The sequence below is a fragment of the Pygocentrus nattereri genome, chromosome 22, assembly GCF_015220715.1.
Source record: "Pygocentrus nattereri isolate fPygNat1 chromosome 22, fPygNat1.pri, whole genome shotgun sequence".
In the NCBI taxonomy this organism is placed as follows: domain Eukaryota; kingdom Metazoa; phylum Chordata; class Actinopteri; order Characiformes; family Serrasalmidae; genus Pygocentrus; species Pygocentrus nattereri.
Genome location: NC_051232.1, coordinates 4,928,583 through 4,952,530, shown reverse-complemented (window position 1 = coordinate 4,952,530; position 23,948 = coordinate 4,928,583). Strand labels below are relative to the sequence as shown.

The 23,948-nt window shown below is 46.0% G+C and overlaps 1 protein-coding gene across 6 annotated transcripts; it reads right to left on the bottom strand.

Moving 5' to 3' along the window:
- Window positions 1-892: 892 nt before the first annotated feature.
- On the bottom strand, window positions 893-23,500 carry fip1l1b (FIP1 like 1b (S. cerevisiae)). Of its 6 annotated transcripts, none has more exons than XM_037532694.1 (17): window positions 23,237-23,500; window positions 18,263-18,326; window positions 17,182-17,242; window positions 15,121-15,227; window positions 14,499-14,563; window positions 13,972-14,082; window positions 12,131-12,258; window positions 11,009-11,121; window positions 9,689-9,742; window positions 7,535-7,634; window positions 6,765-6,918; window positions 6,341-6,367; window positions 6,188-6,242; window positions 4,691-4,746; window positions 3,199-3,403; window positions 2,065-2,208; window positions 893-1,703 (listed from the first exon to the last, which is right to left on the bottom strand). In XM_037532694.1, the coding sequence occupies exons 1-17, from the start codon at window positions 23,316-23,318 to the stop codon at window positions 1,565-1,567; spliced, it is 1,665 nt and encodes a 554-aa protein (XP_037388591.1). In that variant the 5' UTR covers window positions 23,319-23,500; the 3' UTR covers window positions 893-1,564. The 6 variants fall into 6 exon arrangements, with proteins under 6 accessions (XP_037388591.1, XP_037388589.1, XP_037388590.1 ...); XM_037532692.1 differs by having other exon boundaries at window positions 4,691-4,749; window positions 23,237-23,499; XM_037532693.1 differs by having other exon boundaries at window positions 893-1,706; window positions 23,237-23,499.
- Window positions 23,501-23,948: the final 448 nt, after the last annotated feature.

Sequence of the window (23,948 nt, the reverse complement as noted above, 5' to 3'; positions counted from 1 at the left end):
ATGAGAAGTGATTCACACGTTGATGGATTTGCTGAGGTGTGTGAGATTGTGTTTCTGCTGGCACTAAACTCGGATTTTAACGTCAGGTGCAGACCGAATACCGTCCTGCTGGTCCGGACGGCTAATTAGCACAACCGGTTATTAAAGAAATCTACCGAGAGCCATCTGTGAAGACTAGATTAATCCATGCCTGAGGATGAGTAAGGAAACAGTGGCCGATTTAATCCTGAGACTCTTCGCCTCTCAATACAAGTAAATTCGTTCACAAGCAGATCTTGACCTCTGCAATATGGCGGACGTACAGACGCATCACCACAGCAGGCAACGTGGCATCTCGGGGTGTTTATCTGGGGTCTGTACTCGCTGCTCCAGCCCACAAGGTTTCTCCTATCGTTTGCTGCGTTTGCACTGTAGCAGTTCAGTACTAATGAAGCCAACTTCAGACCCCAAACATGTCTTGTTGCTGAATTTGGCTTAAAACCTATTAAGATTACCTGAGTGTGGACACACAGGCTTCACGACGGCTTGTTAGCGTCTGAGTTTAGATACGCATATTTGTTTCATGTTTATAGAGAAGTGAGCCTTAGTCAGAAACCACAATCAAGTTCATTAGATCTATTAGAGATCAATGAACTCCACACGGTTTGAGGCAAGTGTGTGATGACTTAGGCCTGCACTTAGCACCATGCTAACTGATCGGCTTACACTACTTACTAGCTACATTAGCCTTGTGGGTCCAGTGTCTTGACTGACGACCACATTGGGGCTATATATTTTTGTACCTTTATATCATGACCTTGTCTGAAAAAGCAAGGCTAACCAGGTCCAAATATGCTTTGGAATTTGTTCTGATCCGAATGTTGCTGGATAAAAACCACACAATAGCCGTTACCGAAATTACCAAATGCCTTTTTTTTTTTAATCCAACAAGTCAACATCTACATGGTACTTAGAAAAACAAAAAAGGACAAAACTAAAACAAAAAAGATGACAAAACTGCTGCGATTCAGAGACACTACAGATGATCTGGTTAGGTTACTGCGAGCATGATCCTGCTGACCCCCAGCGCTTGGAGGACAGCATTTACACCATGGTTCTCCACTCCTGCTTCTCCTGGGATATTTCACAAAGCTGGAATCGAAAATTAGCCAGAAAACTCGGAGGCCTCCGGTATTTTTTTGCCCTAATCTCCATCTGCTGCATCTGTAGCTTGTGATTAATTACGACATTTAACAGTAAAAGAACTAAACACCTTGATTTGAAACGCTCTTCTAATGGAAATCAATGGGCAGTCAATGAAGCAACTGTCTTTTCTGTCTGGCTGTTCTTTTTTAATTACAACGAAAGGCCTAAAAAACGGCCGCTAATGGAACTAACCAGCTTCAGCAGATGGTGATTAGGTTGGAGAGTCCTGGAACATCCCTTTAAACCAGAACTCAAGCCTATCCAACGGGAGTAAAGGGACGTTCCTTTTGGACAGTCCTCACTTTCGGCTAAAGATATCCAGCTATTCCAGTAAACCCGGTAAATCCTGCTTTGTGAAATAACCTCTCGGTCAGGGCAGTTACTCCATGGCCTCTTGGTTCTCCTGGTCAGCTGCTCGCTCCTCGCTTGGCTCCTTGCCTTCTTTGCTCCTCTTGGACTTCTTGTGTTTGTGTCTGCGATGGCCGTCACCTTCTTCGCTGTCGTGCCTCCTTCTGCTACTGCTGAGAGAGGGAGGGAGAGAGAAGGGATGATTGAGATGGTGTGAGAAGACAAAAGCACAAAGATCTTCGTCCCACTCTTAGATTCACTCTTGGACATTTACTTTCTGTTTCATTTTTATTTCCAACTTTAAGGTCCAGTCTTAACATTTAAGTGGCTTCTTGTCCCAAAACCAGTTCATTTCTACACGTAGACAGGCTGTTTCTGCTACTGTGCTTTTGAAACTGACATATGCAAATGAGCTCTGCTCTGAAGTCAGTGGGGGCAAAACTGCTGAAATAACAAGGCGAGGAAAATGTAGTTTTCCATTATAAAGAGATACAATCTCTGAATCGCTTCTCTAGATAGCCTGTAAGTTACCTGCGCGACGACTTGTGCCGGCCCTCCTCCTTCTCTCGGTGTCTTCTCTCTCGGTGTCTCTCCTCCTTCTCTCGGCTCGAGCGCTCACGGTGCCTGTCGTACCCTCGGTCGCCGTAGTCACGGTAACGGTAGCGCTCTTCATCACTGGAGGGGTGGACAAAATGTTTATCTGGTGAGATGTTTAAATATCAAATCTAAAGCTACGTTCACGCTACCGACCTCGCCGCTCAAATTTTTTGCCCAAATCCGATCTCTCTGACTCGATGGTTCACGCTCCTTTAGGGAAGCTACTCAAATCGGTTATTAATGTGACGAACCGGCTCCTGAAATGACCCTCATGAGCTCCTCCTACTCAGTAACGTCACGTGACTGAATCACTGCATCATCAGCACAAAGTAACAAGCAGAACGAGCTTCGCTGAGAAGATCATTAACTCTGATCAGCTCTCAGCTTCATTATTAGAGAGAGAGACGAAGGAGGAAAAGGTGAGATGAGCTGCTTTTCCACCGTTTACAGGCTTTAACTTCTGTCCGGCGCTGTTGCCATGGTAACGCTGAGTGATGGTCACGCGCAGTGGAATAAAAGCACACGAATTCAGGTCTCATGGCCACGAATCGGCTATGTACCCGATCTAGGACCACATATGAAAGTGGCTCAGGTCGGATTTGAAAAGATCAGATTTGCGTTCACACAGCCCTGAAAACACCAGATCTGATTCACATTAGAGCAAAAAAATCGGATTTGAGCCACTTCAGCCTGGTAATGTGAACGTAGCCTTAGTTTTGAGGACACTGCGCGGCCTGAACAGTGAAAAAAGTTCAGAAGCCTCTTTGTTGTTCTTATTGAGACGTTTTCTTTAAGCTCAAAACAGCTACAGCTACACACACACACACACACACAGATAACTTCACAGGAGAAGTAAAAAAAAAAAACCTACTTTACTTTTAATGCAAGTCAATGGAATCAGAATTTTTGCCAAATCATTTTGATCAATTTCTTTTGGTTTGTTATTCATGAAATTCACACACAATGTAAAAGACAACATGCATTTTCAAATTATGTCAAAAACTGAAAAGTAGAAATAGTGAAAAAGTTTCTGAAATGTCGTTGCGGTTTTTAGAGCTCAGAGCTGACCTGTTGTATGCCATGGAACTGGGGGTGTGCTCTCGCTCTCTCTCTCTCTCCCTCTCTCTGTCGTGGGCTCGCTCTCTCGGCCTCTCTCTCTCCCTCTCCTTGTCTCTCTCCTTCTCTCGGCGGGGGTAATAATCCCACTGCTTAGAGTTATCCATCATCCCGGACCAGCTGTTCACAGGACCCTGCAGGGGTGGGGGGTAACCACCTGAAAACAAAATAAATATATAAACAGATACATAAATAAAAACATAATGAAACCACACTAAATAAAACATAGTAACACACAGGCACTCTTCAGCTGAGTATGACACTAAATGTACCACAGGCTTCTTACATTCTGTGGTGTCCAGAGGTGTGTGTGTGTGTGTGTGTGTGTGTGTGTGTGTGTGTGTGTGTGTGTGTGTGTGTTACCACTGTTATCTGAAAAAGCTACCAGGACTGTTTTCATAGCTCACAGTACGTCATACTGTCTCCTAAATCAGACCGTTCCACTTTAATGAAAAGTTTGGGTGACTATTGACTTCGTGTTTATTAGAGATGTTCGCCTCGTAACTGCAGATGCAGAACCTGGACGCACAACGTCTCGGCAGAACTATTCCAAACCCATAAATACCCCAAGGCACCATCTGCTGGACAAAACCCAGCTGAGCTGTTCAAAGGCCCAATCCCATCTCACCCCCTTGCCCCTACCACTTAGCATTCACGTCTAGGGGTAGGATGTCCCAGTTGTTGTTGAGACAGAGGGGTAGGGCGAAGTGTTACGGCTACATGGCCCTTCAAATGGAGGTTTTTGAGGAGAGTTATGAGGGGAAAAAAAGAAAAGTTGGCAAGATGGATGAAGAGACCAAAGAAACCCATAACTATGAGAATTTTCTCAGTTAAGAAGTCACAATAACCGCTGTTTTCTCTTAGTTTAATGCTGGTTCAGTGTATTTTGGTCGTTTTGTTCATAACAAGCATAAAAAAACACTAATATCATGCTAATGTCTTGGTAGCTAGCTAGCAAACTTTCCAGTTCCACCTTAAATAGTCCAGCAGTTCTGATGCCTGAAGCGCCAGAATGCCGCTGCTGCTTCATTTAAGGTGGAACGGGAAAATTCGAACAAGAATCTGGTGAATATCTGACTTCAGCTTCATATCACTGAAGAATTAGGGGGGTGATAAAAAAATAATTGCCCCTCTTTGAAGGCTTATGATCCCTAAAAGTACCTAAAGCCCAGCAGTGAGGAGCTGAACTTTACCCTCCTCTGCTGTCACTGAAGACGGGCCGGGTCGCCTACAGAGCAGCGCTGGTAGCCGTTAATGAAGCGTTTGTTTGTTTTTTTTGTTTGTCCCATCTCGTAGGGCAAGATTTCAACCACTATTTTTTCTTTTTACCCTTTTTCATGTGTCACTGAGTTACAAGGGGTTAGGGTGACACTCAAAAACAAGGGGTAGGGGTAAATGGGATTGGACCTGACTGTAGGAGTACTGAATCAAGTCTCGCACTGACCTGGTGGGAAAGGGTACGGGGCGACCGGACGGCAGTCATATCCTCCAGGGTGCCCACTGCTGCAGAACGAAACAGTGAAGTCAAATCAAAATCACAGAAACCTGCTGTAACAGCCGCCCAAGAGAGCACTACGTTATTCTGGAGCTCAAACAAAGCCCCTCTAAAGAGCCCATATGCTACATTTTCCCCGTATTTTATTTTTCAGTTTTATGTACCATAAATGGTGATTATGACCATTTTCAAACCCTAAGAATTAAACAGGCTGTTAAGTTCGATGTAAACACTGCAAAGGTTTTAAAAATGTACCGTCTATAAACCTAAACCAATCTGTCTATCCAGCCTATAGCACTATAGGCCCCCCACACTCACACTTAAGTTATAAAGGAGTGTTTCAGGTCAGACAGGCACAGCCAATCAAAACAGAGCTCATTTACATACATCAGTCTTAAAGACACAGAAACAAAAACAACCTGTTTAATTCCAAGGCTTGAAGGATGGTCATGAAAAATTAACCATGGCTACGTTCACATTACCAGGCTCAAATCCGATTTTTCAAATCTGATCTTTTCAAATCCGACCTGAGCCACTTTCATATGTGGTCCTAGATCGGATACATAGCCGATTCGTGGCCATGAGACCTGAATTGCTTTTGTGCTTTTTTTCCACTGCGCGTGACCATCACTCAGCGTTACCATGGCAACAGCGCTGAACAGACGTTAAAGCCTGTAAACGGTGGAAAAGCAGCTCATCTCACCTTTTTCTCCTCCGTCTGGCTCTAATAACGAAGCTGAGGGCTGATCAGAGTTAATGATCTTCTCAGCGAAGCTCGTTCTGCTCGTTAGTTTGTGCTGATGATGCAGTGATTCAGTCACGTGACGTCACTGAGCAGGAGGAGCTCATGAGGGTCAGTTCAGGCCGGATCACATTAATAACCGATTTGAGTCACTGACCTAAACGAGTCTGAACCATCGAGTCAGAGAGATCGGATTTGAGCAACGAGGCCTGTAATGTGAACGTAGCTTACGTCTGTTTTTGGTACACAGGCCTTTACATCATAAGTGGCCCAAAAGGAAAACAATGACATACAACAATGTAGCACATTAACCCTAAACTTAACTTCTGCACAGGCCAGTTTATGGTTTGTTATTGTCTTTGTGATGTTTGTAGAAATTAACAGTGATTGGGTACTAACGTGCGTGAGCGTGCTCTCCGTGGAGGGTGTAGTGACGCGTTTACACTTACAAACGTGAAAATGATTTCACCAGGGGTGCACAAACTTTTGCCCAGCACTGTGTAAACAGTACAGGAGTTTCACTCCGACTAACTGCTCAGATTATAGCAGGTTTTAATGTTCAGTTATCAGTAAAACAGTAACTGTTGAGCTCCTTTAGCCCTTTCATCTCCCCAACGCATCCCACTGAAACAGTCAAACTGACTTCAATAAGGTGGCCCCTCCCACACAGTGAGAACCTGAAAGCTGATTGGCTGTGATCTTACTTGTCTGTGGTTGGGATGAGGGAAGGGGGCGGAGCGCCAGGAGGTGGAGGGAAACCTGCAACACAAAACATTTAAAAAAGCTTTTATATCTTTGATCATTTTTACACAGAGTATAGAGTTTCTATAAAGAGTTTATCTGACGACAGAACGTACCAGGAGGAGGAACAGTGATGGGCAGCCCTGTGAACAACATCAGACACAGAGAAACACAATCAGCTCAGTCATAAACAAAAGATATCCATCAGCACAGAAACAGATGTATGTAAGATGTGAGAGAGACAGATATAGAGAAAAGGGGGGGGAGAGAGAGAGAGAGAGAGAGAGAGAGAGAGAGAGAGAGAGAGAGAGAGAGAGAGAGAGAGAGAGAGAGAGAGGGGGAGAGGGAGAGGGAGAGGGAGAGAAAAGGAGGGGAAAAAAATGGAAGAAAAAATGAGGGCAAGAGAGAAAAGCGGGAAACGAACAGAAAGAAAAAAAAGAAAAAAGGTAGATAGAGAGAGAGAGAGAGAGAGAGAGAGAGAGAGAGAGAGAGAGAGAGAGAGAGAGAGAGAGAGAGAGAGAGAGAGAGAGACACACTGACTTGGCGGAGGGATGAGCGGCGGAGCCTGGCTGACCGGCGGCGGGGGCAGGAAGGGTGGGGGAGGCATGTTTGGAGGCAGGGGTCCCGGGGGGAAGAAGGCGGGCATTTTGGCGGGCATGGGTTCAGCCTCTGTAGACGAGTGTTCTGAGATCACCTGGACGACAGAGAGAGAGAGAGAGAGAGAAGTCGATCATCGTCATAGCAACAGTGTAACGATCAGCACAGCATCAATCAGAATCATTAACGACTGTAAACAGAGGCTGCAGAGCTGCACGGAGTGTCCACTCAACTACACCAGCCAGGGACTGAACGACGCACCTGAGAGCAGCCTATCAGAGCGAGGGGGCGGGGCTTACACTACTGACACGCCCACTCAAACGACTGTGAGGATGACCAACACAAACTGTGCAGCAGCAGATGAGCTGTCGTCTCTGACTTCACATCTACAAGGACTGACGAGGTAGGAGTGTCTAATAGAATGGACACTGAGTGGACACAGTGTTTAAACACTCCAGTGCTGAGAATGACCCACCACCCAAATAGTACCTGCTCTGTGAGGGTCCATGGGGGTCCTGACCACCAAAGAACAGGGCAAAAGGGGGTAACAGAGTATCAGAGAAACAGATGGGTCTGACCATCTCTTGACCGGGGCGCTCAAACTTTTGCACAAACACTGCAAAACCCCAGATACAGCTCTTTAGTGGTCTGATGACCGGCAGGGGCCAGTTTGGATAGTTTAGATGCTAAACCGAGCTTTGTGTTCGTTTTACCTGGATGTTGTTTCCCTCCAGGTTGTGTCGGCGTCGCCCTTCCACTCGGCTGATGGTGGCCGTTTGTCCACCGATCACGTCGATGGTCCCACTGGACTTCCTGCAAAACACAAAACGCGCAGAATCACTTGTTTACTTGTCGAGTAGAAAGCGAAACACATCCACACACAAACGTACAGAAATCAAAATGAACCCAAAAAGGTGTTATAGAAATTATGAATAAATAAAAACAATAAATAAATAAAACATTTTGTAGAAAAAACATCAGATTTATGCACCAAAACAAAATAAAAAGCTTTAGATCAAAATATAAATAATAAAATATAATAAAAATCGCCATCTGTGATTTTAGACGAATAGTCATGAACAAACAAAAAGCATTAAAGGGCCCATATCCTGCTGTTTTTCTCATTTTTTTGGTCCCTCAGGTCCAACTAGGATGCGAGGTTATGCACCTAAATAAATAAATAAATAAATAAATAAATAAATAAATAGGGCTTTTTTTGTCACCGTTTCTTTAACCCTCTATTGCACGATGTTGCCTCAGGGCAACAAGCTCACTTTACTCACTTTACAATAACATTAATCACATTTATAGGCAATATTAGGGTAAACAATAAAGGGAAGAGTTTGAGAGAGTCAATAAAAAGCAGGTATGCGGTCAAACTCTCTCTTACTTGGCACTTTTAAACCTCTTTTTAAACACTGAGGATCCATTTTTTTTGTTATGAGAATTTGCTGAAATATGTTTGTTGCCTAGAAGCAACACAGAGCGCCAGTAGAACGGATTCAGCCAGCCAGGCCAGGCCTGACCACTTCAGGGGCCACGGCTCTGTCGTTTCTTCCCAATGTCACACAGTGTTGCCTCAAGGCAACATACTCCAAAAGGATCCCTGCATACACTATTATTATTATTATTTTTAATGTTCTTGAATTTAATCCAAAAAAATTAACCAAGGACCATTTGATGGACGTTTTTTTAATTGCTCTCATAATATGTGCAGTAGAGGGTCAAGAAGGTCACAGGTTCATGTTTTTATGCTGATCCGTCACACTTCAGTGCACAATTACTGTTTATTTACGCCGAGTTTAACACACAGACGTTTTCTTGTTTTCTTTATTTGTTAAACTGACCAAATAAACAGAAATCGTGCATTAAAATGAGCGTTTATGTGCAGAGGATGTGTTCGCGAGGCGCCCAAACCTTCGCTTACGGCTATATGTAAACAAGCTCTGTTCTGATTGGCTGTACTGTACTGCGCCTCATTCTCAAAGCAGAGGTGAATGTGGTTGAACTGCTATGGACTGAATAGGTGGATACACACCGATCAGTCATAACATCATGACCACCTCATTGTTTCTGCGCTCACTGTCCACTTTATCAACTCCACTTACTGTATAGCTGGTCTTTGTAGTTCTACAGTTTCAGACTGTAGTCCATCTGTTTCTCTGATACTCTGTTACCCTCTTCTTCAGTGGTCAGGACCCCCATGGACCCTCACAGAGCAGGTACTATTTGGGTGGGGGATCATTCTCAGCACTGCAGTAACACTGACGTGGTGGTGGTGGTGTGTTAGTCTGTGTTGCGCAGGTGCGAGTGGATCAGACACAGCAGTGCTGCTGGAGTGTTTAAACACTGTGTCCACTCACTGTCCACTCTATTAGACACTCCTTACCTTGTCAGTCCACCTTGTAGATGTAAAGTCAGAGACGACAGCTCATCTGCTGCTGCACAGTTTGTGTTAGTCGTCCTCTAGTCCTTCATCAGTGGTCACAGGACGCTGTTGGCTGGATATTTTTGGTTGGTGGACTATTCTCAGTCCAGCAGTGACACTGAGGTGTTTAAACACTCCGGCAGCACTGCTGTGTCTGATCCACTCAGACCAGCACAACACACACTAACACACTGTCAGCGTTACTGCAGTGCTGAGAATGATCCCCCACCCAAATAGTACCTGCTCTGTGAGGGTCCATGGGGGTCCTGACCACTGAAGAAGAGGGTAAAAGGTATGCAGAGAAACAGATGGACTACAGTCTGTAACTGTAGAACTACAAAAGGTCAGTTTTCCATGATTTGGGCCCTTTAAAAGTAAAAGAAACCTTTCAGTGGATTAATTGAAGTCTTTGGCCAGGCCCGTGTCCACACCCACTTACGTATAATAGGGCGTGTCTTGAATGGCTGGCCCCACCCACTGCGGAGGGGATATCCTATGAGGGCATGAGTAAGGGGAGACAGGCAGAGAAGAGTTACCGCCTCCTCTCTCACAACACACACACACACACACACATATACATACTTACAATACCACACTTGTGAGGACCCGTTAGTGACATTAAAGGGGCAGTTCATCCAAAAATCAAAACTAAAGATGAAGAGATGTTTACATGTGTTTTTTTTTTTTTTATTAAAAACACACGTAAACAAGGTTTGGCTTTGTTTGTTGCCTTGTACTTAAAATAAAGACATCACTAAAATGAACATAAAGCATAGTGTAGCTTTTTAATGGAAAAGACTACACAAAATAACATAGAAAACAAAATAACTGACCATCCAAAAATGGTTGATATGTTTTTATTATTATTAATATTAATAATAATAATAATAATAATAACATTTTCACTGTTATTATTATTAGTAGTAGTAGTACTAGTGGTGGCAGTAGAAGTAGCATCACACTCTTAAAAAAAAAAAAAGAGTGTGGTTCTTTTGTAAAGAGAATGGTTCTATATAGAACCATGGGTTCTACATAGAACCATTTCATGCTTAAATGGCTCCTTGCAAAGTGACCTGGTTCCTCAGACTGAGGAAAACGTGCTGCGTTCTATAAAGCACCAAAAAGGGGTTCCTCTGTTAAATACGCACTTAAAATCATAACAGCAGAAGAACCTTTCTGGTGCTCTATAGAACCGTTATTCTTTTGTTTTCTGCGGTGAAAGGAGCCGAATCACAGCAGGATCTAAGCATCGTTACTGTGAGGAACTATATCACAGTGTATTCTGGGCATCGTCAGCGCGAAGAGTCCCACCTGCACGTCTGAAACACTGATAACAGGCCTGTGTCAGTGGATTTAGTGCAGCGCAGTGTGTGGAACGGAAAGTACTGATCACTGTACTGATCATTTTACATGATGGCAGTTTTTAAATCGTCGCACTACTTTGTCTGCTCCAAATAAGCGGATGTAAGAAAAAGAAACATCGTTACATATTTTGCATCATGACGACTTCTTGAGGTACTAACGTATCGCCCAGCTCTGCAGACAGCGCTATAAAAGTGTACAGACTCCAAACTTGGATTTAAATAAATGATCTCAACTTGTTTTCAGTACTTCTGTCCATGTCTGATGTAAATCCCTGCCAATCTGATTCGCTGATAAACTGTTCCTTAAACCGTCCGCCTACAGGAGAACCGAGCCACTGTTCTCGGGCCGCGAGAACCCGTTGGGGCGCGTGTTCCGTGGGTGGGGGTGGGCGTACCTGGCCGGGTTGAGGGCGGTCTTGTAGATGCTGGGAGGGGAGGTGAAGTCAGGTTTAGTGACGTGAGCAGCAACAGAGACTTCTTTATCGTTACCTGTCCTGCCCTGCTGAACCTGAGAGACACAGAAACACACACTGTACACACGTACATGAATAAAAAAAAACACATAAATCCAAGATAACGTCCCTTTCTCACCAAAGCGGTCATCAAAAATGAGCGCACGTGAACTTAACCCATGATTTCGCTGTTTGTGAGTTTCATCTTCGGCGTATCTGTATGAGCAAGCTAACCTCTAGTAGGACTGCATGGAATTTACAGCATAATAGTTTAACAACCTGAAAAAAGCTGTTTTTTTTTTCAGCTGTCATCATTTTAACACTTCTGAGTTTGGCCAGCAGAGGGCGCTGCGCGCTCCCTGGTCCACCTCAAGCGCCGCCTACAAGCACAGCCATCGATTAATGAGCTGCTGAATGCTGTCGTTTTATTGGCTCCCTACTGACATATCAGCATGAATTAGGGCCTGCTTCATGTAAATGATATGCAAATGAGGCGCTAGTAGGCGGGCCCTTGATTTGACGGATCGAAGCTGATTGCGTTCAAATCTCCGTGTACGTTCTTATGAACACACACATCAGGCATAACATTACATCCTCATTTCTGTGCTCACTGTCCATTTTATCAGCTCCACTTACTGTATAGGTGCACTTTGTGCACAGGTGCACAGTGGTCAGGACCCCCATGGACCCTCAGCAACACTGAGTCTGAGTGGATCAGTCACAGTAGTGCTGCTGGAGTTTTAAACACCTCAGTGTCGCTGCTGGACTGACAACAGTCCGCCAACGAAATAGTACCTGCTCTGTGAGGGTCCATGGGGGTCCTGACCACTGAAGAACAGGGTAACAGAGTATCAGAGAAACAGATGGACTACAGTCTGTAACTGTAGAACTACAGAGTGCAGCTATACAGTAAGTGGAGCTGATAAGATGGACGGTGAGCGTAGAAACGAGGAGGTGGTCATGATGTTACGCCTGATCGGTGTATTTTTTTGTAGCTGTTTCTATAGATCACACTAATAGGAAACATCTGGTTAGTCAGTAGTCAGAAGGTTCAGCAGGTCTCACGGAGATCTTGCTGGTGGTGGAGCTGATGTTGAGGTCGATGCCCATGCGCTGCCGCTTCTGTTTTTCACAGTAGGCCTTCCACGTCTCCTCGTTAAAGCCGTAGTTAAAGTAGTCTGACAGGTCAGCGCCTGAACACCAACAGGAGAGAGTGAGTAGTGAATAAGAAGTGCAGCATTTTATTTTATATATATACACACACACACACACACACACACACACACACACACAATATATAGATCACCCCTCACATGTCTGCAAATATTTTATTCTATCTTTTGATGGGACGACTATAGAAATGAAACTTGGATATAAGTTAAGGTAGTCAGTGTACGGTCTGAACGCTAACAGACTGACCTCCCACTTCTTCAACCTCTGCAGCAATCCTGGCAGCACTCATGTGTCAATTTTTTGAAGCCAACCTCTGGACATGACGCTGAACATGTGGACTCAGCTTCTTTGGTTGACCCTGGCGAGGCCTGTTTCGAGTGGAACCCGTCCTGGAAAACCGCTGTATGACCGTGGCCACCGTGCTATAGCTCAGGGTGCTGGCAATCTTCTTATAGCCTAGGCGTCTTTGTGTAAAGCAATTCTATTTCTCACATTATCAGAGATTCTTTACCATGAAGTGCCATGTTGAATATCCAGTGGCCAGTAGGAGCGAATTGTACCCAAAACGGCAAATTTAACAGCCCTGCTCTCCATTCACACCTGGAACCCTGCAACTCTAACGAGTCACATGACACCAGGAAGGGACGGTGACACAATTGGGCACAATTTGGACCTGTTCACTGTGAGGTGGACTCACTTGTGCTGCCAGCTATTTAGACATTAATGGCTGTGTGTTGAGTTCTTGTCAGAGGTCAGTAAATCTGCACTGCTATACAAGCTGCACACTGACCACTTTCATTTTTAGCCAAGTTTTGTTTCTATAGAGTCGTCCCATGAAAAGATAGAATAAAATATTTGCTGAAATGTGAGGGGTGAACTCACTTTTGTGAGGCTGTAAATAAAATATCACTTTAGTTTTTTTCAGTTGATTCATGTTTATTGCCATTTATTTCACTTATTATTTTACTACTTTATCATTCCCATTATTGTTTTAGTAATATGTATTTTATCTTCTTGCCCTACTCTTATTACTCTTATAACTTATTACTGAGTTTTTTTATTACTAATCTGCTTAATAGTCTTATTCACCTTTCTTGATTTGTCTTAATATTTGCTAATTCTTATTTTTATAAGACAATTTTTTTTGGCCTATTTTATTTTCGTTGCTATACCATCATTACTTTTACTATCACTACTGTATATTTACTCTTCAGTGTTTTGTTTTTTTTTGTATTTGTATAAAGTTGGCCTGCACTCTGAATGTGGGTCTCAATGTACTCCAAGTTCACATAAAGGTTAAATGATTGACTGAGGTCAGATACTAGTCACATGTAATGACCAGGGCTGGATCTGAGATTAAAGAACCCATATCCTGCATATTTCTTGTATTTTATTATATCTAAAATATCATCATTCGTTTCTATGTGACCGTTTTTTTCCAGCCTGTCTTCATCCCTCACAACTAAACAGGCTGCTTTTGTTACTGCGTCCTTAAAACTGAATGAGCTCTGCTCTGATTGGCCGTGCCTCGTTCCAAAAGCAGCCCGGGCTGAAACACTCCATATAACCTCGGTGTGAGTGGGCGGGGCTACACTGCTGAATGGGTGAACTTGCGATACATGGACCACATATGGATCTTATAAACTGGGAAGTGGACGTCAAACTGGTACAGAATGTTTTGTGAAAAGTGAGGAACATTTCATAAATAAATAAATACAAACAAACAAACTGACCAGGTTTTCTCCAGGGTTTTTCCTCAAAGGACTCCATGTCCACCTCCAGCACAGGGACGCCGTTAATGTTTCCCGGAGCGTCCAGATCCACACCTTTCACCTTTGTTCCCACTAAATCGCACAAACACACAACCAACAAATACGTCAACATCCTTAACATCCTAATTAACGCATTCCCAACAATAACAATGCAAATGTACTCAACACATCCACTCATAACTTCCATAACGAAGCAGATCTTCAGGGCTTTATAACAGACCTGAACAGTCTAATTTACAGATTTATATCATGCCGTTTGTGTAGAGTTTACTTCCACAAAGCTGCGTATCGATTTAACAACTTTGGATGTAAAGAGTTTTTGAAAACAGATTCACTTTTCCTATCACATTCCTTATCTAATTAAGGGGATTTGATCAAAGCGTTGGCATTTCATCTACGCGTAAAGCCCACGGCCAACATGATTCATCTAAACTTTAAACTCTATGATTTAATGATGACAGAGTCTGACTCTGAGTCGCTGTCTGTACCTGCTCCATAAGGCCTGCTGGTGCCAGTCTTGATGTTCAGATTAACCGGTGTTGCCCCGTACGTCCTGAAAAACACAGCACGGCACAAGTTTACATCACATTACACTCACGCAGAGCAACATCATTAAAAACAGCAATGTGACTTCAACAAAGCGAAGGGTACGTCATTTATCTGGTGGCCAATTCTCCTCAGTGGGGTTTTCCTGATCCAATTTTTTAGCTCCCCTCCCAATCGGGAGTGTTTTAACTCAGCACTTCCAGCTTTCCCCTATTGGCCACCCCAGAGTCCAGGCCTCAAAAACCACAGAATGTGTTTGACCACTTCAGAAAATCCTCAACCTAAAACTTCTAACACTGAACTCTGGAGGTGTGTCTGCAGATTCTTTGAGGAACTGAAAGTGAGTCTCCTGAGAAGAAGGGAAGCTGGAATGAAGGTAAAGAGCGACACACTAAAAACATGTATTTGTTAATGGGTGATGTGGTAAAAGCGGCTTAACGAACGATCCGAACTGAGTCAGGACTAATGTGGCTGATACTGGTCCGTTAAAACAAGCCCGGGTCTCTCAAACTAGATGAGGACTCCTGTTATGAAGGGCTCCCTGCAGTAACTCATCACACTCACGTGTACTGCGGCGCGCCCGTCTTAATATCACCGATGGTAACGCGGACATCATCGTCGTCATCGTCGCTGTCGCTCTCGCTGTCCTCATCCTCTCCAGGGGCATCTTCCTGTAAAACACAGCGCCGTCACATTCTGCAGGAACAGTGTTTCAGTTTTCCTAGATGTGCTGAAGCTAAGCCTGCAGTAAGAATCTGTTTAACAGATGGATTCCGTGTGAGCGTAAAGCCCTCCGTAATTATGGAATAACAGCAGTTTACTGTATCAGAGACTGTGGGAGATGATCCCTATAAGACCTCAGTAAAATTCTCTCGTACTGTGTGAGATCATGCATGTTTACACGCGCTGCAGTCAGATTACATGGCAACCGTTATCATCAGCAAGCAAAGCGGGAAAATGACCACATTCAGCTCCGCCCACTTAATCTGTGCTTTCAACGCTGACCCCCTACTGGTGGATTAGGAGTCGCCCCCGATTCCTGACTATCAGATTACGAACCACACCATTTGCCTATTGTTTGATTCCGAGTCGCACTGCTTCCCTACGGGTGGATTCCAAGCCATGCTGTTCCCCTACAGGTGGATCCTGCGCCGTGCTCTTCCCCTACAGGTGGATCCTGCGCCGTGCTGTTCCCCTACAGGTGGATCCTGCGCCATGCTGTTCCCCTACAGGTGGATCCTGCGCCGTGCTGTTCCCCTACAGGGGGATCCTGCGCTATGCTGTTCCCCTACAGGTGGATCCTGCGCCATGCTGTTCCCCTACAGGGGGATCCTGCGCTGTGCTGTTCCCCTACAGGGGGATCCTGCGCCATGCTGTTCCCCTACAGGTGGATCCTGCGCTATGCTGTTCCCCTACAGGGGGATCCTGCGCTATGCTGTTCCCCTACAGGTGGATCCTGCGCCATGCTGTTCCCCTACAGGTGGATCCTGCGCCATGCTGTTCCCCTACAGGGGGATCCTGCGCCGTGCTGTTCCCCTACAGGGGGATCCTGCGCCGTGCTGTTCCCCTACAGGTGGATCCTGCGCCGTGCTGTTCCCCTACAGGGGGATCCTGCGCCGTGCTGTTCCCCTACAGGGGGATCCTGCGCCGTGCTGTTCCCCTACAGGGGGATCCTGCGCCATGCTGTTCCCCTACAGGTGGATCCTGCGCCGTGCTGTTCCCCTACAGGGGGATCCTGCGCTGTGCTGTTCCCCTACAGGGGGATCCTGCGCCGTGCTGTTCCCCTACAGGGGGATCCTGCGCCGTGCTGTTCCCCTACAGGGGGATCCTGCGCCGTGCTGTTCCCCTACAGGGGGATCCTGCGCCGTGCTGTTCCCCTACAGGGGGATCCTGCGCCGTGCTGTTCCCCTACAGGGGGATCCTGCGCCGTGCTGTTCCCCTACAGGGGGATCCTGCGCCGTGCTGTTCCCCTACAGGGGGATCCTGCGCCGTGCTGTTCCCCTACAGGGGGATCCTGCGCCGTGCTGTTCCCCTACAGGGGGATCCTGCGCCGTGCTGTTCCCCTACAGGGGGATCCTGCGCCGTGCTGTTCCTCTACAGGGGGATCCTGCGCCGTGCTGTTCCCCTACAGGGGGATCCTGCGCCATGCTGTTCCCCTATAGGTGGATCCTGAGCTATGCTGTTCCCCTATAGGTGGATCCTGAGCTATGCTGTCCCCATACTGGTGGATTTGGAGCAACAGTGCTCCCATATTGGTGGATTTCAAGTGAAGCCATTTCACTGTTGGTGGATTCCGAGCCACAGCACTCTCATATTTCTGGATTCTGAGCCGTGCTGTTTCCCTATTGGCAGATTCTGAGCCACAGCACTCAACTCTGTCACAGCTTTGGTTGCCAAAGTTCTAAATCAGCTTCCAGTGAGTAACGACACATTAAACTCTTCACTAATTTTAACTAAAAAAATTTTAAAAACGTTTTCCTGCCTTAACTTGGCTGAAAAGCACAGGTGCCTGTTTCTTACACTGATACCAATAAATCTGTGAGCCCTCAGTATTTACCCACATTATCAGGGAATCAATATATCGCACAGGACTTAAATTCATCGTAACACTAGATCTGCTTTTACCTTTGTGGCCACTCCATTGCCAGCGGGGACCTCCTCAGTAACAGGAGGCGCAGCTGGGGCGCTGAGGAGAAAAGCAGGGAGATCAGTTTAACCAAACAATCAAACTACACCAGTTACAGCATGAACTGGACCGAGCAGTTAGACTCAACTTAGGCTTCCAAATCTGCCTTTTCAAATATAAAGAGGAAGACTAGTGTTGTACGACATACTGGCTGCCAATAAATTATTTACAGACAAATAGTAAAATTAAATAAACCATAAATTTAACCCATAGAAAACACAAGTTCAATTAAAAAACATTGAATGCATGTGTCACTACAGCCCAACTCACTTTCTACTTTTTACCACTACCCCATGTTTTCCAGTGAAATCCTAACCCAGTGGTCGTTACAAGGGGTAAGATTAAGATTAAGAGACCCTCATTAGTCCCACAGTGGGGAAATCTGACCTCCACAATTAACCCATTCATCACACACACACCAGTGAGCACACACACTAAGGGGCAGTGAGTGGTGGGCAGCCCTATGTGGGAGCAGTTGGATCGAACCGGCGACCTTCCGGTCACAGGGCTGGTTCCCTAACCTCCAGCCCACGACTGCCCCTAGTAGTGGTAGTGGTTGAAATCCTGCCCGTCTGCAGTGACAGCAGAGGAGGGGTAAAGTTCAGCTCCTCACTGCTGGGCTTTAGATACATTTAGGGCATCATATGCTTTCGGGGGGGGGCTAAGGGTCAGTGGTTTGGGCGAGGGGTGAGATGGGATTTGGGATTTGGGCCTAAGGGTATTTTTCTTTGGTATGATCATTTGTTTGTCACATCACCCACTCCTACTTCTGGTGTTAGTTACTGGCCATTGTTAAGTGCCCAGACATTCCACATAAGACGACATGACACCCAAACAGAGGTTTTCAATCACGACTGGCCAGCGTTCACCCGCACTCACAGCGAACGATCAGCCAGTAACCAAGCGCGAACCTTCAGAACTAAAACACAGTCCAAGCTCTTCCATGAAAGCCCCTTTACTTCGCCCGGTCGTTCATTATGCCTGATGTGTTGTGATATTTATTAGAAGTGACTTGCTCACCTGATGGCTGCTGTCAGTTTGGCCTCCTCCTCCTCCTCCTCATTTTCTTTGGTTTCCCCTTCATCTGCACAAAGAGAAACAACACAGAAAGCATGTAAAGGTAAACCGGCAAGTCGCTGATTAAAGCAGAACTCCCAAAATTTCTGCATAATTAAATGGTCAAGGGGCAAAGAAAAATCGGATTCTGTGTCTGTTCACACACAACGATCAAAACCTGAAATGGAAATAAACCAGATTTGGAATCAAATTTCAAATCACAAACGAAAGACGCACATTAATATATGGGTCTGAACTGGAAGTTAAAAATCCGGATTCTGAGCCCGTTCTTTATAAAAGTCAACCCAATTCCAGTTTCACACACAAAAAAAAATCAGATTTGATTCGAATTCAATGTGAATGCATGAATATGTGGTTTGGACAAATTGGGGTAAAAATCTGATTCTGTGTTTTCGTTTTTATTGGTTCACTGTTCAGGCAGCACAATTACAGTCTGACAGGGGCGTAAATGAGATTTGGATTCAAATTTAAAATTTAAAACTTAATTTATGGGTCTGCACTAGAATTAAAAGAAAAATCAGACTCTTCGCTTCTCGATCGTTCAATTGTCCATCGTTCACGTGAAAAACACTTCAAACTACATTTGCACAAATTCACATGAACTCATAGGAATGTGATGACAAAGAAAGCAGATTCTGGAATTTTGTTCCTGTTCACATTTCAAAGGAAACAATCCAGTTACAGCCAGCAGGTAAAATAAGCAGTGTTAATCAGTATAAATGTAAATATTTACTTCTTTTGTTTACACTTTGAACTGAACTCCGTACAGCCGCTCCTCCTCCTATCGGCGTATTTATGTATATTATCAGACAGCGAACTGACCTCCGTACAGCCGCTCCTCCTCCTATCGGGGTATTTATGTATATTATCAGACAGCGAACTGACCTCCGTACAGCCGCTCCTCCTCCTATCGGGGTATTTATGTATATTATCAGACAGCGAACTGACCTCCGTACAGCCGCTCCTCCTCCTATCGGCGTATTTATGTATATTATCAGACAGCGAACTGACCTCCGTACAGCCGCTCCTCCTCCTATCGGCGTATTTATGTATATTATCAGACAGCGAACTGACCTCCGTACAGCCGCTCCTCCTCCTATCGGGGTATTTATGTATATTATCAGACAGCGAACTGACCTCCGTACAGCCGCTCCTCCTCCTATCGGCGTATTTATGTATATTATCAGACAGCGAACTGACCTCCGTACAGCCGCTCCTCCTCCTATCGGCGTATTTATGTATATTATCAGACAGCGAACTGACCTCCGTACAGCCGCTCCTCCTCCTATCCGCGTATTTATGTATATTATCAGACAGCGAACTGACCTCCGTACAGCCGCTCCTCCTCCTATCCGCGTATTTATGTATATTATCAGACAGCGAACTGACCTCCGTACAGCCGCTCCTCCTCCTATCGGGGTATTTATGTATATTATCAGACAGCGAACTGACCGCCGTACAGCCGCTCCTCCTCCTATCGGGGTATTTATGTATATTATCAGACAGCGAACTGACCTCCGTACAGCCGCTCCTCCTCCTATCGGCGTATTTATGAATATTATCAGACAGCGAACTGACCTCCGTACAGCCGCTCCTCCTCCTATCGCCGTATTTATGTATATTATCAGACAGCGAACTGACCTCCGTACAGCCGCTCCTCCTCCTATCGCCGTATTTATGTATATTATCAGACAGCGAACTGACCGCCGTACAGCCGCTCCTCCTCCTTTCGCCGTATTTATGTATATTATCAGACAGCGAACTGACCTCCGTACAGCCGCTCCTCCTCCTATCGGCGTATTTATGTATATTATGAGACAGCGAACTGACCTCCGTACAGCCGCTCCTCCTCCTATCGCCGTATTTATGTATATTATCAGACAGCGAACTGACCGCCGTACAGCCGCTCCTCCTCCTATCGCCGTATTTATGTATATTATCAGACAGCGAACTGACCTCCGTACAGCCGCTCCTCCTCCTATCGGCGTATTTATGTATATTATGAGACAGCGAACTGACCTCCGTACGGCCGCTCCTCCTCCTATCGGCGTATTTATGTATATTATCAGACAGCGAACTGACCTCCGTACGGCCGCCCCTCCTCCTATCGGCGTATTTATGTATATAATCAGACAGCGACCTGACCTCCGTACGGCCGCTCCTCCTCCTATCGGCGTATTTATGTATATTATCAGACAGCGAACTGACCTCCGTACGGCCGCTCCTCCTCCTATCGGGGTATTTATGTATATTATCAGACAGCGACCTGACCTCCGTACAGCCGCCCCTCCTCCTATCGGGGTATTTATGTATATTATCAGACAGCGACCTGACCTCCGTACAGCCGCTCCTCCTCCTATCGGCGTATTTATGTATATTATCAGACAGCGAACTGACCTCCGTACGGCCGCTCCTCCTCCTATCGGCGTATTTATGTATATTATCAGACAGCGAACTGACCTCCGTACGGCCGCTCCTCCTCCTATCGGCGTATTTATGTATATTATCAGACAGCGAACTGACCTCCGTACGGCCGCTCCTCCTCCTATCGGCGTATTTATGTATATTATCAGACAGCGAACTGACCTCCGTACGGCCGCTCCTCCTCCTATCGGCGTATTTATGTATATTATCAGACAGCGAACTGACCTCCGTACGGCCGCTCCTCCTCCTATCGGCGTATTTATGTATATTATCAGACAGCGAACTGACCTCCGTACGGCCGCTCCTCCTCCTATCTGCGTATTTATGTATATTATCAGACAGCGAACTGACCTCCGTACGGCCGCTCCTCCTCCTATCGGCGTATTTATGTATATTATCAGACAGCGAACTGACCTCCGTACGGCCGCTCCTCCTCCTATCGGCGTATTTATGTATATTATCAGACAGCGAACTGACCTCCGTACGGCCGCTCCTCCTCCTATCGCCGTATTTATGTATATTATCAGACAGCGAACTGACCTCCGTACGGCCGCTCCTCCTCCTATCGGCGTATTTATGTATATTATCAGACAGCGAACTGACCTCCGTACGGCCGCTCCTCCTCCTATCGGCGTATTTATGTATATTATCAGACAGCGAACTGACCTCCGTACGGCCGCTCCTCCTCCTATCTGCGTATTTATGTATATTATCAGACAGCGAACTGACCTCCGTACGGCCGCTCCTCCTCCTATCGGCGTATTTATGTATATTATCAGACAGCGACCTGACCTCCGTACGGCCGCTCCTCCTCCTATCGGCGTATTTATGTATATTATCAGACAGCGAACTGACCTCCGTACGGCCGCTCCTCCTCCTATCGGGGTATTTATGTATATTATCAGACAGCGAACTGACCTCCGTACAGCCGCTCCTCCTCCTATCGGGGTATTTATGTATATTATCAGACAGCGAACTGACCTCCGTACAGCCGCCCCTCCTCCTATCGGGGTATTTATGTATATTATCAGACAGCGACCTGACCTCCGTACAGCCGCTCCTCCTCCTATCGGGGTATTTATGTATATTATCAGACAGCGACCTGACCTCCGTACAGCCGCCCCTCCTCCTATCGGGGTATTTATGTATATTATCAGACAGCGAACTGACCTCCGTACAGCCGCTCCTCCTCCTATCGCCGTATTTATGTATATTATCAGACAGCGAACTGACCTCCGTACAGCCGCTCCTCCTCCTATCGCCGTATTTATGTATATTATCAGACAGCGAACTGACCTCCGTACGGCCGCCCCTCCTCCTATCGCCGTATTTATGTATATTATCAGACAGCGAACTGACCTCCGTACGGCCGCTCCTCCTCCTATCGGCGTATTTATGTATATTATCAGACAGCGAACTGACCTCCGTACGGCCGCTCCTCCTCCTATCGCCGTATTTATGTATATCATCAGACAGCGAACTGACCTCCGTACGGCCGCTCCTCCTCCTATCGGCGTATTTATGTATATCATCAGACAGCGAACTGACCTCCGTACGGCCGCTCCTCCTCCTATCGGCGTATTTATGTATATCATCAGACAGCGAACTGACCTCCGTACGGCCGCTCCTCCTCCTATCTGCGTATTTATGTATATTATCAGACAGCGAACTGACCTCCGTACGGCCGCTCCTCCTCCTATCGGCGTATTTATGTATATTATCAGACAGCGACCTGACCTCCGTACAGCCGCTCCTCCTCCTATCGCCGTATTTATGTATATTATCAGACAGCGAACTGACCTCCGTACAGCCGCTCCTCCTCCTATCGGCGTATTTATGTATATTATCAGACAGCGAACTGACCTCCGTACAGCCGCTCCTCCTCCTATCGCCGTATTTATGTATATTATCAGACAGCGAACTGACCTCCGTACAGCCGCTCCTCCTCCTATCGCCGTATTTATGTATATTATCAGACAGCGAACTGACCTCCGTACGGCCGCTCCTCCTCCTATCGGCGTATTTATGTATATTATCAGACAGCGACCTGACCTCCGTACAGCCGCTCCTCCTCCTATCGCCGTATTTATGTATATTATCAGACAGCGAACTGACCTCCGTACAGCCGCTCCTCCTCCTATCGCCGTATTTATGTATATTATCAGACAGCGAACTGACCTCCGTACGGCCGCTCCTCCTCCTATCGGCGTATTTATGTATATTATCAGACAGCGAACTGACCTCCGTACGGCCGCTCCTCCTCCTATCGCCGTATTTATGTATATTATGAGACAGCGAACTGACCTCCGTACGGCCGCTCCTCCTCCTATCGCCGTATTTATGTATATTATCAGACAGCGAACTGACCTCCGTACAGCCGCTCCTCCTCCTATCGGCGTATTTATGTATATTATCAGACAGCGACCTGACCTCCGTACAGCCGCTCCTCCTCCTATCGCCGTATTTATGTATATTATCAGACAGCGAACTGACCTCCGTACAGCCATTCCTCCTCCTCGTCCCCCGCGCTGCTCGGCTCTTGCACCGCCGGTTTCTCCGCCTCTTCCGCGGACATCTCAGCTCGGATTCTCCCGTAAACCCGCCCGGAGTAGAGAGTAGAAGCCCAACACAAAACCACCGAGCAGAAAAACGGAGCGAAGCGCGGAAAAAGGAGAGAAAATGAGAGAAACGGAGCGGCGCTCTCCTCCTCGTCCAACCGCCACACCGAACGGAGGAAGTCTGCATGCAACACACGCAACTTCCGCTTCACTCTGTGGCATGTTAAAAGTCCTACGCAAGCTTTGTGCTTTCTGTCTCTGGACGTCTCTGAATTGTTTCCGCGCGGTTTAGGCTTTGACATGTAAACAGGGTCATTCAAAGGGGGGTGGTGTGAAATGGTTGATTGTAGCTACTCTAGATTTCTTTACAGTGGTGGTGATAGGAACCAGGCGTCCCCGTGTCCTCAACACAAATACAAATTTCATTTACTATCCAAAACCGCCGGTGAACCCACACGGTTTTTATGTGGAACGGCTGGCTAATCCTCATTTTTATCAACTTTCACCACACTCTGTAGAAAATGATGTGAGGGTATAAATTTAAAAATTATAAAAAATAATAATAATAAATAAATAAATATCACAGACTGTCTAATAGCAAGTCAAAAGAGCAATAATAATAATAATCCTTATTGTGTGGAGTTAAA